Source organism: Trachurus japonicus, chromosome 6 (assembly GCF_045865225.1).
Source record: "Trachurus japonicus isolate A0001 chromosome 6, Traja_1.0".
In the NCBI taxonomy this organism is placed as follows: Eukaryota; Metazoa; Chordata; class Actinopteri; order Carangiformes; family Carangidae; genus Trachurus; species Trachurus japonicus.
The window spans coordinates 9,725,300-9,740,699 of NC_140912.1; the positions used below are offsets into that span (position 1 = coordinate 9,725,300).

Genomic DNA, 15,400 nt, shown 5'->3' on the forward strand with positions numbered 1-15,400 from the left:
GATGGCAGAGAGGAGGAGGAGACTGCCTCTGGGGCAGGATGGAGCCAGTGGAGAACTGAACTAGTGGTTCTCTGAATAGCCCAACGTCACCTTGTCTTCCCTACATCTGCCTTATATAACAGAAGCAGTGTAGCTGACAGACATACCACTTTCTACGCTTTTCAGTTTGGCTTTGAGAAAATTTGTGAAGCACTTTATTACCTACACCTAGATTAGTCAGACAGGCTGCAGCTGATTGGTGATACGGGGCCGATAGTGTGCCAAGAAAAAATTCCCCACACCATTACACCTCCCCAACAAGCCCGGACTGTTGACACATGGCAGGATGGATTCATGCTGATGATATCAAATTCTGACCCGACCATCTGTGTGCCTCAGCAGAAATCCAGATTCATCGGAGCAGGCTACACTTTTCCAGTCGTCAACTGTCCGGTTTCGTTGAGCCCGCGCCCACTGCAGCCTCAGATTTCTGTCCTTGGCCTTGAACTCAGCACAGTTCTCCTGCTATTACAGCCCATCCACCCCAAACTTCAAGTGGTTATCTGAGTACCAAGTCACTAATATCACTTTTTTCCCCATACTCTGATGTTTGATGTGAACATGAGCCAAAGTCTCTGACCTGTGTTTGCATGGTTTTATGCATTTCCCTGCTGCTGCATCACTGGCTGGTTGGATAATTGCACAAATAAGCAGGTGCACAGGTGTTCCTTATAAAGTGCTCAGTGAGTGCATGACTTAAAGGACTCACTAACACCCTCCCTTTTGTCATGCTTTACCTCTCCTGCCGGCACACGAGTGGGCGACCACATCAGTTCATGGCTGTTCACGACCACAAACCCAAATGAGATCCGGCTAAAGTTTCTCTGCCATCAAATCTTTTTCTATGGGTATTTTATTGGAAAATAAAGGCAGAGTAGAAAGTGTACAGAGTCAGTTTGTGTGTGTGCGCCTGCACACAGGCTCATCTGTGGAACATCTGCTCAACCAGCCCAAGGCTCCTTGCCTCTTGAGAAGTGGGTCACGTTTCCCGATGACGTCAAAAGTCCTTCTGCCTCTCCAGTTTGTGGAGCTTTGCCAAAACCACCACATGCCATTCTTCGTCCTTACAATGGAGACGCTCTCTCCAATTCTTACATCTCAACACTGAAGAGGGCCTGACCATGACAGAGAGGCACAAGGTGAAGGGTTGATTGTCCTTGGAGGAAAAAACAGACAATAAAAAATGTCGACCCCCGTTTCCGTATTAGCTCAAACAGGAGACCAATAAGAACGATTTGTGGCAATAGTGCTGCACTGTGGTCTAAAAGTCATCAGCCTCAGATCCAGGATCTGATGAAGAGAAGAGAAGAGAAGAGAAGAGAAGAGAAGAGAAGAGAAGAGAAGAGAAGAGAAGAGAAGAGAAGAGAAGAGAAGAGAAGAGAAGAGAAGAGAAGAGAAGAGGTGTCTGCTACAATAGATGGAGATTTCATTTAAGCTGTCCAGTCTTAGAAGACACAACACAGGGATCTGCGAGACTATGAATGGAACAGCAGCTAATGGAAAACATCATGGGGAGCAGGGTTTCCCCCAGAAAACTTGTTAAGCCCGGTGGTAGGGTGGCACCGGCGGACCACTGGCGGCCCATCCGCGGCCCATCGCCGAGCCACCGGTGCCCAAGCATGTTTTGTTGTGACAGGGGCCTGACCCTGACCATTGACTGATGGCAGGGCCCTGTAGGTAACAGATTCATTAATGGAGCAGTAGCATTTATAAGGTGTGATTCCATAAGGCCTTAAGATCAATGTTAAAAGTTGACTGGAAATTTGAAAATATTATCATAAACATATGTTATTATAGGACATTTATGTAACATATTAAACACCAGGTATAGCAGAGTCTTACAGAAAGGCACTCTTGAAATGCTGTTCAATAACCACAAAAATAAATAAATAATAATTATTATAATTATAAAATAATATTTAAATAAATAGCATCAACTGTTTGCATTAAAAACTAAAAAGAACAACTGCCTGGTGTCTCCTTTAGCTTTATTTCTCAGATTTTATTTTTTTTATTCTCTGAGATTTTTTATATCTGGAGCATAGACTGTAAAAGATTTGGAGTCACGTAATGACGTACCACGCTCTTTTTCCAGTCAGTCGTCATGGAAACGTGACACGCGGATTTACTGTTTGGACCAGAGAAAACAAACGTGTGTGATCGCAAACTTTACAAGCTGAAAAATGAAACAATGGATCATTTTTTCACATCAGGTCAAAGCCCCGCGGCTCACAGGAGTCCGGAGCTCTGACGCTGCAGGGGACGACGTGCTAACAGCTAACAGCTAACAGCTAACAGCTGCTACAGCAGCTGATTGAGCCTCTGGAGCCGCGGCTCGGCTCACGTTAACGTGGACTCGATGCGTTACTCTCGGTCAGCTGGTGAAGCAGCGGGCTGATCATAGATGCGGTCTGAGGAGCATGATGTCCGTGACGTGTCCCGTTATGCGCGACGAAGTTGTGACGTTGTCAGGTGATGAAAAAGACACCTGATCACGTGTTTATGGAGTATAAAAACTGATTTTAAAAAATTAATAAACGATGCTTAGCCTGGCGGGGGGGCAAGTAAGGCCTGGCGGGCCGCCAGGCTTATAATACACTGGGGGAAACCCTGGGGGAGAGTAACCTGAGGCAGCCCCAGGCACAGAACTGTTAAAATAAAGACCCGGTGTGCCTTTTCTAACCCCGATCGCATTGTCCTGAGTCCCATTTTCACTTTACAACAAAGAGTGACTTCCCAGAAACACACAGGGCATGTGGCAATGTGTTATCTGTGTGGACGAAGGGCTGCGAATGGGGATTCATTTGAAGTTTTCTGGAACAATGCCATGCGTCTTATCAATGTGGCTCACATGTTGTCATGGCGTGTCCTTTCTCACTTCTTGTTTTCCAGGAGCAGACGTGGTCTGAACCAGCAGCCGTGGATCAGGGCTTGTGCTCCATAAAGCAATTAGCCTGTTAGCTAGGCTATCTTGAGCAGGAAGGGGTGCTTGGAACTAGCAGTCCACTATTTCCACAATAACGTACAGGGCTTGTCTGACCACACACACGTGCACACACACACGGAGCAGCCTGCTGTTCATAGTCATTGATTGTGCGGCCAGATATAAACAGATGTCACCTACACACGAACACGTCAACACTGACATTGTTTAGTGTCTCCAGGCAATGCAGAACATAGCAGCAACAAATCGATGAGACTTCGCTTAGCTAGTTCGCTGAACCGCGCGTGTATGTGTACTGTATGTGTGTGTGTGTGTGTGTGTGTGTGTGTGTGTGTGTTAGCAGGTGGTTACAGTTTATAGAGAGGTAGTAGGCCTACTGTAGCAGTGGGTCACCAACTCCTTATGGACAAAAAGCCTCAGCAGAGAGTTGTGAAAATGGGCTGAGGACAAGTTGCTGCCTTCATCTAACAACTGAGCAGACTCACATTTTCAGAATGAAACACACCGTCTGGGTCTTTTGAAAATCTTGTCCTCATCATGTACCTAACAAGTGACTGTCAAGTTGAGACAACATACGCTTTAAAAGTAAAATTAAATATTTATTATGCTTAGCACTCTGGAATAAAAAAAAAAAGTTCCTCTAAACTTTTTCTAACGCTCTACATTAAAAAATAATCAGGCACAAACCTCCATGTGCACAAGATTCTCTAAATCTTTATGGCAGGAATGAGGCTGACAAATACAGATTAATGGAAAACACTGGAATCACAGAGCAAAAAAAGTTTTAAAAAATAAAAACGGCCGACTGCTTGTTGACTTCTTCCCCCAGTTTTTGCTATTTTTAATTGATAAAAATAACTCATTTCCTTGTGGTTTCTGTTTGCAGAGTGGATTCAGAAATGTGTGGGCGCTGTTAAACTCAGCGTCATTACCAGCATTGGTATTTGTTCATATACGGTGTGTCTATAAAAATGTAAATGATATAGACACGGCGTACCATCATGCAAATTCAGCACAGGACTACACCTATAGGCTACATTGCACTTAAAATATTTGACTAATTGAAAGTGACTGTGTGAAAACAGCCCTTTACCCAAACCCTAGGACTCTTGCCCCTCGCAAGGGGTGAAATAACCCAACTGACAGACAGATGTACAGACAGATTTTTTTTCTCTAACATATTTAGAGAGTAAAACACAGCATTGAGCAGGGAACAGCGGAGGCCTTGTTGGCTGCAGGGACAGACAGGCTCATGGCGAGCCAGTGAGGCAGCGGGCTGGACGGACGGGGAGGGCTCACCAGGCAGAGGTTACAATAACACATTTCCTCGCATCATGCCACGGAGTGAGACAGACATGCAGCTCAGGGACTGAAGCTCATAACATTTAAGTCCAGACTCCAAAAGATATTATTCCAAAGTTAGATCTCTACTTGTGATAATACCTTATGTTTCGGCCAGGAGCAATGCAAAGCTTATTGAGGATAAAATGTGACAATGTTGAGTTTTAAAAGGAATCTGGGTTCAGGAGCTAAAATGGTTGAAAGAACAGAACCGCTTGTACTTTGCAGTAGTGAAACACGACTAAATCTACTCAAAAACTATTCTTACTCTAACTACAATTTTGAGGTACCTGACTCCTTCCATTGTCTGATACTTTATACCTCAACTCTACATTTCAGTGAGGAATTTTATGCTTCTTACCCCACTCGTGATAGATAAAACTTTGTAATGGGAGAAAATAAGTTGTAATATGAGCTCAACCATGACAAAATATAATGTGAAAATGGTTCTTAAGTGTGTACTGTATGAATTACTAATGATGGTTGTATACAATATAGTATACTGTATGTATTTTACTATAAGCCTGACAGGGGCCATTATGCTGTGTAAAAGGTACATTGATAAAATGTCCATACTTTTATCTTACTAATATGAATGCATGACCTTAAATAGCATATTTTCACATCCTGTTGCTAGTGAAGGGAATGCGATGCAACAGCCCTGTGGTGAAATTATGAGGTTGTGATGTTCACGGGAAAATTTGTGCAGCATAAACACTTCGAATCAAATAAAATATATGCTCCAGTTTGTCCAATTGTATCCATATGTACCAGCTAGGCAGAGGTTTACCACCCATCATTAAAAACAGCCTCTTTTGTCATGCTCCTGAAATATATAATCGATTAATAGCTTAGTATGTTTGGATTTATTGGACAGCCTCAGTCAGAAGGGTTCAAAATGTTCCTGCTTGTTAAATGAATCATGGCGGCAGCAGTAGCGACTGTGGCTTGCTCTGTTTCTAACATGGCCAGACTGGACCTGAGGGATTAGCTGCACTTCCTCTCTGAACCCGGACACCAAATCTAAAGCCATGAGATCAATATTTGGGACCTCGCTGTCCCAAATGTGCACTTGTACACTCTGAGGGGGGACATTAACAGTTGTTTCTTCCATTTGTTTTTGACACATTCTACTGACTACAGCTATTTACATCTAGGGCTTCACCCCCAACTCTCCACTTCTACCTCTCACACAAACATGCACATGCACACACACACTGTAGCACACACTTCCCGGGGCAATGTGAGAGTGTCTATTCATTCGGGAGAGGCCAGCTGCACACCTGGTGACAGCCCAGGATGGTGGTGTTGGCTCAGGTCAGGGTGTACAGTGAGGGAAGGGCCAGGAAGGGGGAGGAGGGCTGGGTGAATGGGCCCACAGGCTTGTCCTTCAGGGGCTGCTCAACCTGCACATTCCAGTTCATTCAGCAGTGGGGCAAGAGCAGGAATGTCCCCTCATGTAAGGGATCACTGTCTTAAATGTGGGCTCCACATGTGATTGAAAAGGGCCTTTAAGAGGATAAATAGAGATGAAAGCCAAACGTGTTACGTTCAGTTCCCCAAAGTGATGTGCTGCCGTACCGGATATGTAACTGCTACTTATTAACCTGCCCATCCTCTAAAGAGAGAAAACATTGCTTCAGCATTGCACGCACACACAAGTGCTTGTTTTGCACATGGGGCTGGGAATTTCTTAATTACAGTAACTGTGTAAAGTATCAAGAACTGTCACGTGCTTGAACTTCTGAACTGAATTATATTTACATATTACATATTCAGACTGGGAGGCTATGGCTTCTTTTGTATAATAAGGTTTAGAGGGTAACAAAGATTAATTTAACCTATATGTCCTTTAAAGAGCAAAAACTGTCCTTCAGGGTCACACACAACTCACATATCGAGCAAAACCTCAACCCTTTTTTTGATTTGGACTAAAATGAGTCTATAGAAGGGAATCAAACTGTTAACTTGTTAGCTTGTATTTCATGCAGGCAAACATCATGCTGTTCGTTGGAGGAGGTGAGGTTTGGCGTACAGTGTCATTCTCAGTATTTGGATGCTGGTACTGCCTGTGACAAGCTACAGTACCTCCTCCTGTGCTCACCTGTAGCCAGAAGGAGGAGCAGCTATCTAGTCGATCAATCTAGAAAATATAGTGATGGTAAAAATTTCACAACCAGCACAGACATCATTTGGAGCAGAAATAATCACTCAAGGTCACTGATGTCTGTAATCAGTTTTCCAAAGCTGCCTGCCATCTATTTCTAAGTTTGTCAGCCCCCTGTTTTTATATTCGTCCTATCAAACATACCTACCAGGTTGCTGAATATTATTATTGAATTGATTTAATAACACTTCTATTGTTAGTATTAATACTGTAGTTAGGATTGTTTGTAGTATAAGGTAGTTGGATACTTGATTTTCAAATGCCCCATATCTACAACTAAAGCCCCTAATGGAGCCCCCAAACCAGCCCCAACATAACATGTTAACCAGCGCCGCCTCTAGCAAATCACGTTAATATTTTTCAGACCAGTTAATTATCAACAAATGCACTGCTATGGTAATGGGACAGAAGCTCAGGTATCATGTTGGCTGTATACATTTCAAAACAAAAAACGTATATACGCAACATATAGGTGGTGTCCAGTTATCTATCTATCTATCTATCTATCTATCTATCTATCTATCTATCTATCTATCTATCTATCTATCTATCTATCTATCTATCTATCTATCTATCTATCCCTCACACACACACACTCATGCACACACACTCACATACTGTACGCATACACACATTTGTGCCAGGAACATTCTGTTCACCTCCATCACTGAAATAGTCGGTCTCATATGGTAACACAGAAAACTTGAGTGACATAATTGCCTTAGTCCAGAACAGACAGAGGAAGAAAGTACAACATGTAATCTACCCTTCAACATGCAGAAAAAAAATAAAAAATCCATAATTCACTTCAGATTCGACTCTTCTATTCAAATAAGAGGCCGTTATTAGGATCCTGAGGTGTTAATATGTGTGCTGTGTGTCAGGACTGAAGGCCTCTGCCTGTCTAGCAGTTCCAGCTGCGTTGGGTTGTGTCTGTGGTTTGAGGCCCTCCGTGTTTCTCTGAGCAGATTCAACCTCTCAGCCTGCAGCAGCTGGCAGCCATCAAGCTGCTGGCAACACACACACACACACACACACACACACACACACACACACACACACACACACACACACACTCTCTCTCGCTTACATGCACATGCACACACATGCTCACACAGACGTCCTTCCATAATTTCCATGGTAATCAGTAGGGAGCCAGATCGTGGTCGTGCCAGGGGTAGGGAGGAGAAGGAAGAGGGGTACTACGCTTAGAGCTGGACCTTTGGTTTGGTTGGCTTAGGTGATCAGAAGACTCAGGATATGAGCTACTCTTGTTCCTGAAACTGAAGGTAATGAGAGATTTGGAAACACATGCATGAGCCATGTAATGTAGAGTTTAAAGGATAATTCCACTTTATTACAACTGGGGTCTTATGTTGTTACGTAGTTTGGCTGTCATTGCTATTGGTAAGGGTAACATTGTTCTCACCCAGTTAAAATGGCAAATGCCACTAAAATGAGGATAGGTGGTGTAATAAGCGGCAAGTGATCATCATCACATTTCAAAAGGAATAGTTCTATATTTTGGGCAATGCATCTTTTCAGGTTCATGCTGAGAGTTTAATGAGAAGATACCAATCTCATGTCTGAATGCTAAATACAATACAAAGGCTAGCAGCCAAATAGTGTAGCTTAGCATACTGACTGGAAGCAGTGGAAAACAGTAAATAGGCCCTGTCCACAGTTACTGTAGAAGAAATGGATCAAACAGTACAGTCAGAAATAAGGACAGGGACTCATCATAGTGTTTTCATCCCAGTCAGCTCTTTAACACTTCAAACAAAAACAGTTTAAAAAGATGCAACTAGGATCAAAACATCATGGAGTCCATGTGTGGGCACTGTAGTTTTGAAAAAGGGCTTAATAGCAGAATTTCAGGTGCTAACACTTTTGGTTTTAACCCCAAATGAAGTGGTTTACAAAATCTGGCTAAACTGTCGGTTTGTTTACAATCTCTTGAACTGTTTGATTTTGTGCCTCCACCCGCAGAAATTATTGTAGTGATGCTGCTCTTTCGAAATCTCAACAATTGCTTTGGCAACCTACAGTGTTATCAAAACAGATTGACACGATTGCCAAAACTATGAAAATAAAACACAGGTTGTCATAAAACTAAATTATGCTGTACACAGCTGGGAGCTGGTTATCGCAGAACTGTGCAGAAGTTGTCAGTTTGGTGAGACAAAAAAAAAAATGTGGGCAAGGAGCTCCTGTATGTGCCGCCACAGGACAAAACTCAGCGTAATGTGGCTTCACGCTGGGCAGCCAACATGGCAGAGGTAACACATACAAATCTGGAGCACAAGCACGCTAGAAGTTGCTACACAGCATCAGTCAAATGCAAGACTCTTCCACCGTTCAGGGGGGTAAGAGTAAGCCTGCTGTTTTGCCTGGCTACTAAACAAAACCTCGAATGACCTACTTTCATTCCTACCCCAATTCCTCCACCCCTCGCCTCCTCACACACGCACAGCGCAGCTAATACACTGGGACTGAATGAGGATTGAAAGTGTGAAGTGGATCCCCCAATCACAAGACACACAACCCCATGGTGATATCAGCTTCCTTTCCAAATGCGGCAAGAGGCTTTCAATGACTCCGTTTCTAACCCAGAGGCCAGTCCAGTCGAAAGAAAAAAAAAGTAAAAAAAAAACAAACAAAAAAACTAACAAAACAAAACATCATATCCCACGAGGCTATGTGTTTAGAATACAAACAAGCTGTTTGGGATGAGAGTGTGCAGTGGCCCAGTGGTAAATCACTGCCCTACAGGCTATCAACAACCTCCACCATGCAAAACACAATTCAATTATGGACGGTGCAGCAAAAATAGAGTACCAGGAAACATTTACAACAGCAACAGTAATTGTGTTTGGATCCCATTCCACAGGAAGTCATTATCATAGATTTCAAGAATATCTTTATCATCCAAGTTAAGAAAGAATTTCCTCCTCTGGTTGGGATAATATTTGTGTTGGTGTCAGTGAAAGGACAGAGAGCAGAGTGCTGCAGAGAGGGGAGGAGCCACCAACAGGAGGGGGAGGTGCTTCCAACACCTCGCTAAGAGAGTTGTCTGAAAAGCGGAGGCGACTCACTAGTGTCCACTCCCCTCCACATCCAATCAGCGATCGGCTCCGGCTCAAACTTCGCAGCTCAGGTAGCGGGTTCGGTTGAAAAGTCTCGATCTCTGCGGGCGGCATGGCAGACTGTTTTCCTCTGCTTGTGAGGAGAGAAAGTTCCATGACAGCGCTGATGTCTGCAGCAGGAGAGCAGCCTTGGACTCAAATTTCCTTACACACTGTGAAAAGCGATCCACACCACAAGTCCACACCTCTTCCTCCAGTTCAATATCCCAGCTGAAATACAGAAGACCGGTCTGTCATTTTGCATTAACCCGAGAGGCAGAGCTATCCCGCAGAGGCCCCTGCTAACCGCTATCAGATCAGCTGATAATGACTTTCTTTTATTACGCCCACGATGAGGAGGATGACCCCAGCGTTGCGAAATCCACCTACTTGATGAGCTGATAGATGCTGGCAGCCAATTTGTAATCAAAAGGGGGAGCAAATGGCTGTTTATTAAATCTACAGTTGTGAAGATTGAAGCGTAGCCTAGGCGCATATGGCTTTGGTGGAGCGGTGAAGGGCAACATGGCAGCTTTAAGGCTTGTGAGATAGAAGAGACGGAGGACTTTCTCTTTGCTCTATTTATTTTGTGAATAAACCGTTTTTACACAGTGATCATTTTGAGGGCCCTTTATATAACAACCTCAGTTCCGTGATGCGCCATCCGACCTGACACAATCCTTCAAACACTTCAGATGCCGGCACTAATGCAAACATCGTTGGGTCAACAAAGTGCAGATCTACTCTTTGTCACGCCTCTATTGCTGCAACTTTAAACACTGTTACACACAGCCAAAGTGCAGGAGTGTTAAAACATCACTCGGCCTCTTCAGGCCATCACACTAAGAAGCACTACCAGGAAAATTGTGGCCCTGTGCAATAAACCTATACTTGTCCCTTCAGGCAGAGTCAGTTTGACACTTCATGCTGTCTGGCATCTCCCCCTGTTCCCGTCACCGTGTGGTGCTTGCATTATGCCCCCCCCCCCCCTTCTCCTCCTCCTCGAACGAGTGTCTGACCCCCCTCAGGGAGGCCAGAGCCCTGTGTGAGCAAGGTGATGACTAGTGTGGGTCAGCATGGGCTTGTTTACACATTACAGACCACACAGACAAGACACGGTTAAGACAGCATATGTATGCCATGTGTGTCTCAATTACACACAGGCCACAACTGGTCAACTGCTTAGCACAGCAGCCGGAGATGTGCAGGAAAGACAGACTCAGGCTTTGTTGGAGAAAATCTATTATGTCTTCAATGTTTCAAACACTTTCAGGAAAGTGTGAGCACTGCTGTCTAAATGCACCATAACAAGGTCATGTATTGTAATGGAGATCATCTCTCAGCAGAGGGCTCCAGCCTGGTGGAGGTGTCAGGGCAGAGGATGGGAAACCTTTGCGTCTTTGCATAATATTGTCTATTTATTATGGTTCGTCCATTCTGCTCAGTTTTTATTGGGACATCAGTGCAAGAAAAAAATCTCTGAAGCAGACCACAGTGTGTTTATTGCCACAGTTCCATCAAGCTGTTAACGACTAATGTCTTGATTTTAGGGCTGTTTTTATTGTTCTCTAACTAACTCCATCTTGAATCCTGTGTAGTAGTGGAGTCAGAATCTATGTAATGGTGACCAGCCTATTCTGTCTGTCCTCATTTGTCTTTGAAATAGTAAAATATTGTAAAAGAAAATAATGAATAGAAAAATAAAAGTTTTATTGTGTGAAGTAAAAAAAAAAAAAAAAAACAGCATTTATTTTTGTTTTTTCCCATACTGCTTTCCTCTTCTCACTATGCTTGAGCATAGTGTTAGACCATTGGGTCATAGGGAAGGTATAACTTCATTATTTAATGCAAAATATATATACATAAACTCAATGAACAGTTTTATGCATACGTTAAAAAATAAATAAAGGAGTTGCATCATTTCTTTTTAAAACAAAGCAGTGTGAGAATGCCTATACACTTTCTTGTTTATTGCCATACACTAACTATTCAGTGTAAAGTGGAGCCATCATTTTCCAGCTCATCACTCACTCAATTACAAAGGTACATTCTCACTCCATTACTGCAGCCAAGCCACAACTGAATATCAAATTAATAAAGATTGACACTTGAATAAGCTTCAGCTGATACATCACACCTAAATCAGTGTAAACTGTAAAATATAAGAGTCTTTTCATTTCCAATATGTGCATGTGCTTGTGTATGTGCGTGTGCGTGTGCATGTGACCACAAAGAAAAACAAACAAGCATACGACAACGCTAACCAGCCCTGAGAGCTGAGGGCATCTTTCAAGTGGCTGGGCCGACAGTGCAGCCTCTCATCTCCCAACCTGACCGCACTCACAGGTCACAACGAGAGCTTTGATCACTGCAAAAATCTGTTTCCCATTCACATGCTCAGCATGCTCATTGATTTTCCACAAGGAGGGCTGAGGAGCTGAGATGAGTTTGGTTGAGTGAAGCCTCCCATCTTCTCTAAACACAGGTATGCATGTGTAGCAGTATCAGAGGAGGTTTAACAGCCAGAGCTGCTACACTGGGGTTTAAGGACACAAGCCCAGATGAGCGAGGTGGAACAAGTGGCATTAAAGCCCAGGACAGAAAGATAAAAAATGCTTTTGTCAGTTGTGTAGCAGAGGCTCAGAGATCATCTGGGGGGGAAATGTTTGACATAAATAACTAGTGATGAGATGAATCGCTGTCATCGTATCCTCAGCTTCCCTTTCTCATCAGCATTTGAAAGCACTGTCTCTAAAATAGCATCTATACAGCAGAAAAATACCTAATCTAATTATTTATTTTTGTTTTCAAATGTCAAAAGACAGTAACAACGGCCTGTATAGTGTAAAATAAAAAACATATATCTTACTCCAATGAAAACAATGTTTTCAGGAGAAAATGTGGCTAATTTGACTTAATTGTTTTTTAGAAGAAAATATGTAGAAGGGTCCAAAAGTCTGAGGACAGTTCTCCTTTCACCTATGGCTATCATTTTTAATTATGGAAAAAAAAATAGTTTTGGGGCATGACGTAAACAATGCTACTGTAATGTTGTTTTAAAATATATATATATTGGAAATTCTTATAAATCCATATTTTCCTGCAAAAAGCTGCAAAAGGCTCCAGATATCAGCCCAAATGTCCAATGAAAAAGTCCAATGATCTGTGCAGATCAAACCAATAACAACTGATCAGATCACAGCAAAAACAAGCGAACTGTTCACCCACACTGCAACCGCATACATCATCATCATGTAAATACAAAATAATAATTATAATAATAGTAATAACAATAACAACAATAATAATAATAATAATAATAATAATAATAATAATAATAATAACAATGTGTAGGTGACTCACTACAGATAACACTTAGAGGACGTTTTTAAAAGCTTTATCTCCTTAAATATTAATAACACTGCTTCACGGTAAAATAAATAAATAAATAAATAAAAATAACAATAACCTATACTGAATAATCTAAAAAAAAATCCAACGGTCCTCATTTCATTGGCATCGCTCTGAGCCTCCTTCTCTTCGGGTCAAACATAAAAACTTGGAAGAAGAAAACAAGCCAGAAATAGAAAAGTTGAATGGGACAGAAACTTCTTACCTGGTCCCTCTGGATGCATGGCAGAGAGGTCCGGCGATGTGACTTACTGTTGGACTGACTGTGTGCCATGTCTGACGCTATCACAGAACTGGACCTCCTGCGCCTTTTAAATACAGGGATCTCTTCCCTGGCTCCAGTCACGGGGGTGCAGCCCTCCTTGTGTCTCCCTTGGTTGGGAAGGAGCTTGTCAGCATACCTCGCCAGCAGGATGCCCAGCACTCCAACCAGGTACGCTACGTACGGTCTCCAAGTGGCCCTGACTTTGTGTAGTGAAAAGAGTGAAATAGTCCTGATTATGCTGATGAAAACAATCACAGATATGCCCTGGTTGAGCCGCGCTACCATGAGTGCGCCGGTGGCCACGCAGACGAGCACGACCACTGCCGCTGTTGTGAATGAAAACAGCTGCTCATCCGTCCCGTCCAGGAGAGACCATGCCGCTGCTTCGCCCAGGTGGCACACGGTCAGGAGGGACAGGGCGGTCTGGATTAGAACCCCGCAGCGGATTAAGTACACACCGACCCAAAAGAAGGCACATAGGAGGGTGAACAATGGCGAAACCACACTCCAGCAAGTTTGTAACAGCTCCGCCGCGCAGCCTGTAACCAAGTGAAAGGGAGACGATGAATGCGAGAGTCTGTTGTCAGCGCTGCTGCTGCTGCTGCTGCTGGCTTCAACTCTCCAGTCTGCACATTTGACCAACAGAGCGAGAAAAACCGAAAGCGACCCCATACACACCGCACTCCGGAGTCTCTGGGAACTCCATATTTTTGTGAACATTAGCCTCACCCACGACTCGTAGTCTCGGTCACGGCACAGTGGGATGACACATGTTTTCACATAACCATTGCGATCCAGTGCGCTGACGCTTTTTTCATGAGTGCTGCTCTGCGCACAGGTACTGTCAGATTCTGCAGTCATCGCCATCACTCATGGTAGATATGAAGTATGAGGAAGTCTATAATGCATCTATACCAGTGGGGTCATGGGACAGGACATGAGTTAGTGACAAAACAAACATCATTTATTGCAGGCATGATGAAAAAGCACAGCGAATACGCACAGATGCGTCTCCATTTACGCATGGAGATGTGCTGCCACTGAACGCATTCTCTTTGTTTTTCCAGGTGCGGGTTCAGACAGTGCTGCCCGAAACAGCGTGAAAAGAGCCACAGTGACAGAGTAACTCAGATATTATGCAGATCTAGGGCATTTGCCTCTCTGCACACACGCGTCCTGCTTTGCACTCCTTTGTGGGGCACCGACTCTTTGACTTGTGCTGTCATTCTTTTCGCTTTGTGGCTCCACGGCCCGCTCCGTGCAGCAGTAGCAGCAGCAGCAGTTGTAGTTGTAGTCTCAACAAAACATCAGTCCCGTTCCGTGAACGCTCAGCGGTGAACCGTGCTCCCCGCGTCCTTTGTCCGGCCACTTCCCGGTCTCTCCTGAAAACGGCGCAGGCTCCAGTTACTTTCGAGGATAAACGCTGCTGAGGAATTTAAAATGTTCGAGTGAGTGTGAGTGTTGTTGTTGTTGTTGTTGTAGGGACAAATCCGTAGTGTTTGTCACCAGCTCTCCAACCAGCCGTGAGTCCTCAGCTCATTTACACCCCCGAGTTCCGACTCCACACAGGGAGCAAGATACTGCAGCAGCAGTGAAACCCCCAAATCGTTGCTCAGCCAGCCCAGCAGGCGTTGTCCTCTACAGATCTGAGTTCTGTTTAGATATTTCCTCTCATTAAAATTTTTGAATTTGAATGTATTTTCATATTTTCTTAATTTTATTACAGCTGTAACAAATCCTTCTGTATTTAATGAGGCTGACCTATATTTTCTTGGTGTGTTTCTGATTAGAACGAACATGGTGTATTTCAGGCCATATTTTATTTCAGTAGGTGCGTTGTGATTTGTGGTTTTTGGTTTAAGATTTCTCTAAGGATACCAAACCAAGCTGCCTTCGCATGGATTCATTTTTAATTGAGGGAATGCTGACGAGACAAATGGGAGCTCTGCAAGAAAACTGTTTTGGGGAGAAATCTCCAGAATTGTGTGGTTGCCCTTCAGCTTGACTCCAGATGTCCCCACTCCACCAGGTCATTGAAATATTCATCCTACTTTAAGTGTCACTGATGATGTGTTGCATCACAGTGGAGGCTCTCCATCAATGTTTCA

General features: G+C 43.6%; 1 protein-coding gene across 4 annotated transcripts in view; it reads right to left on the reverse strand.

The window, feature by feature from the left end:
• LOC146985568 (cGMP-inhibited 3',5'-cyclic phosphodiesterase 3A-like) overlaps positions 1–14,882 on the reverse strand; it is a 71,440-nt gene extending 56,558 nt beyond the window's left edge. Inside the window, exon 1 of one of the 4 annotated variants that reach the window (XM_085778642.1) lies at positions 13,233–14,882. In XM_085778642.1, coding sequence (XP_085634768.1) covers positions 13,233–14,159 — 927 coding nt within the window. In that variant the 5' untranslated portion in view covers positions 14,160–14,882. The remainder of the gene's footprint in view (positions 1–13,232) is intronic. The other 3 variants (XM_085778640.1, XM_085778643.1, XM_085778641.1) reach the window with 3 other exon arrangements.
• Between the last annotated feature and the right edge of the window lie 518 nt (positions 14,883–15,400).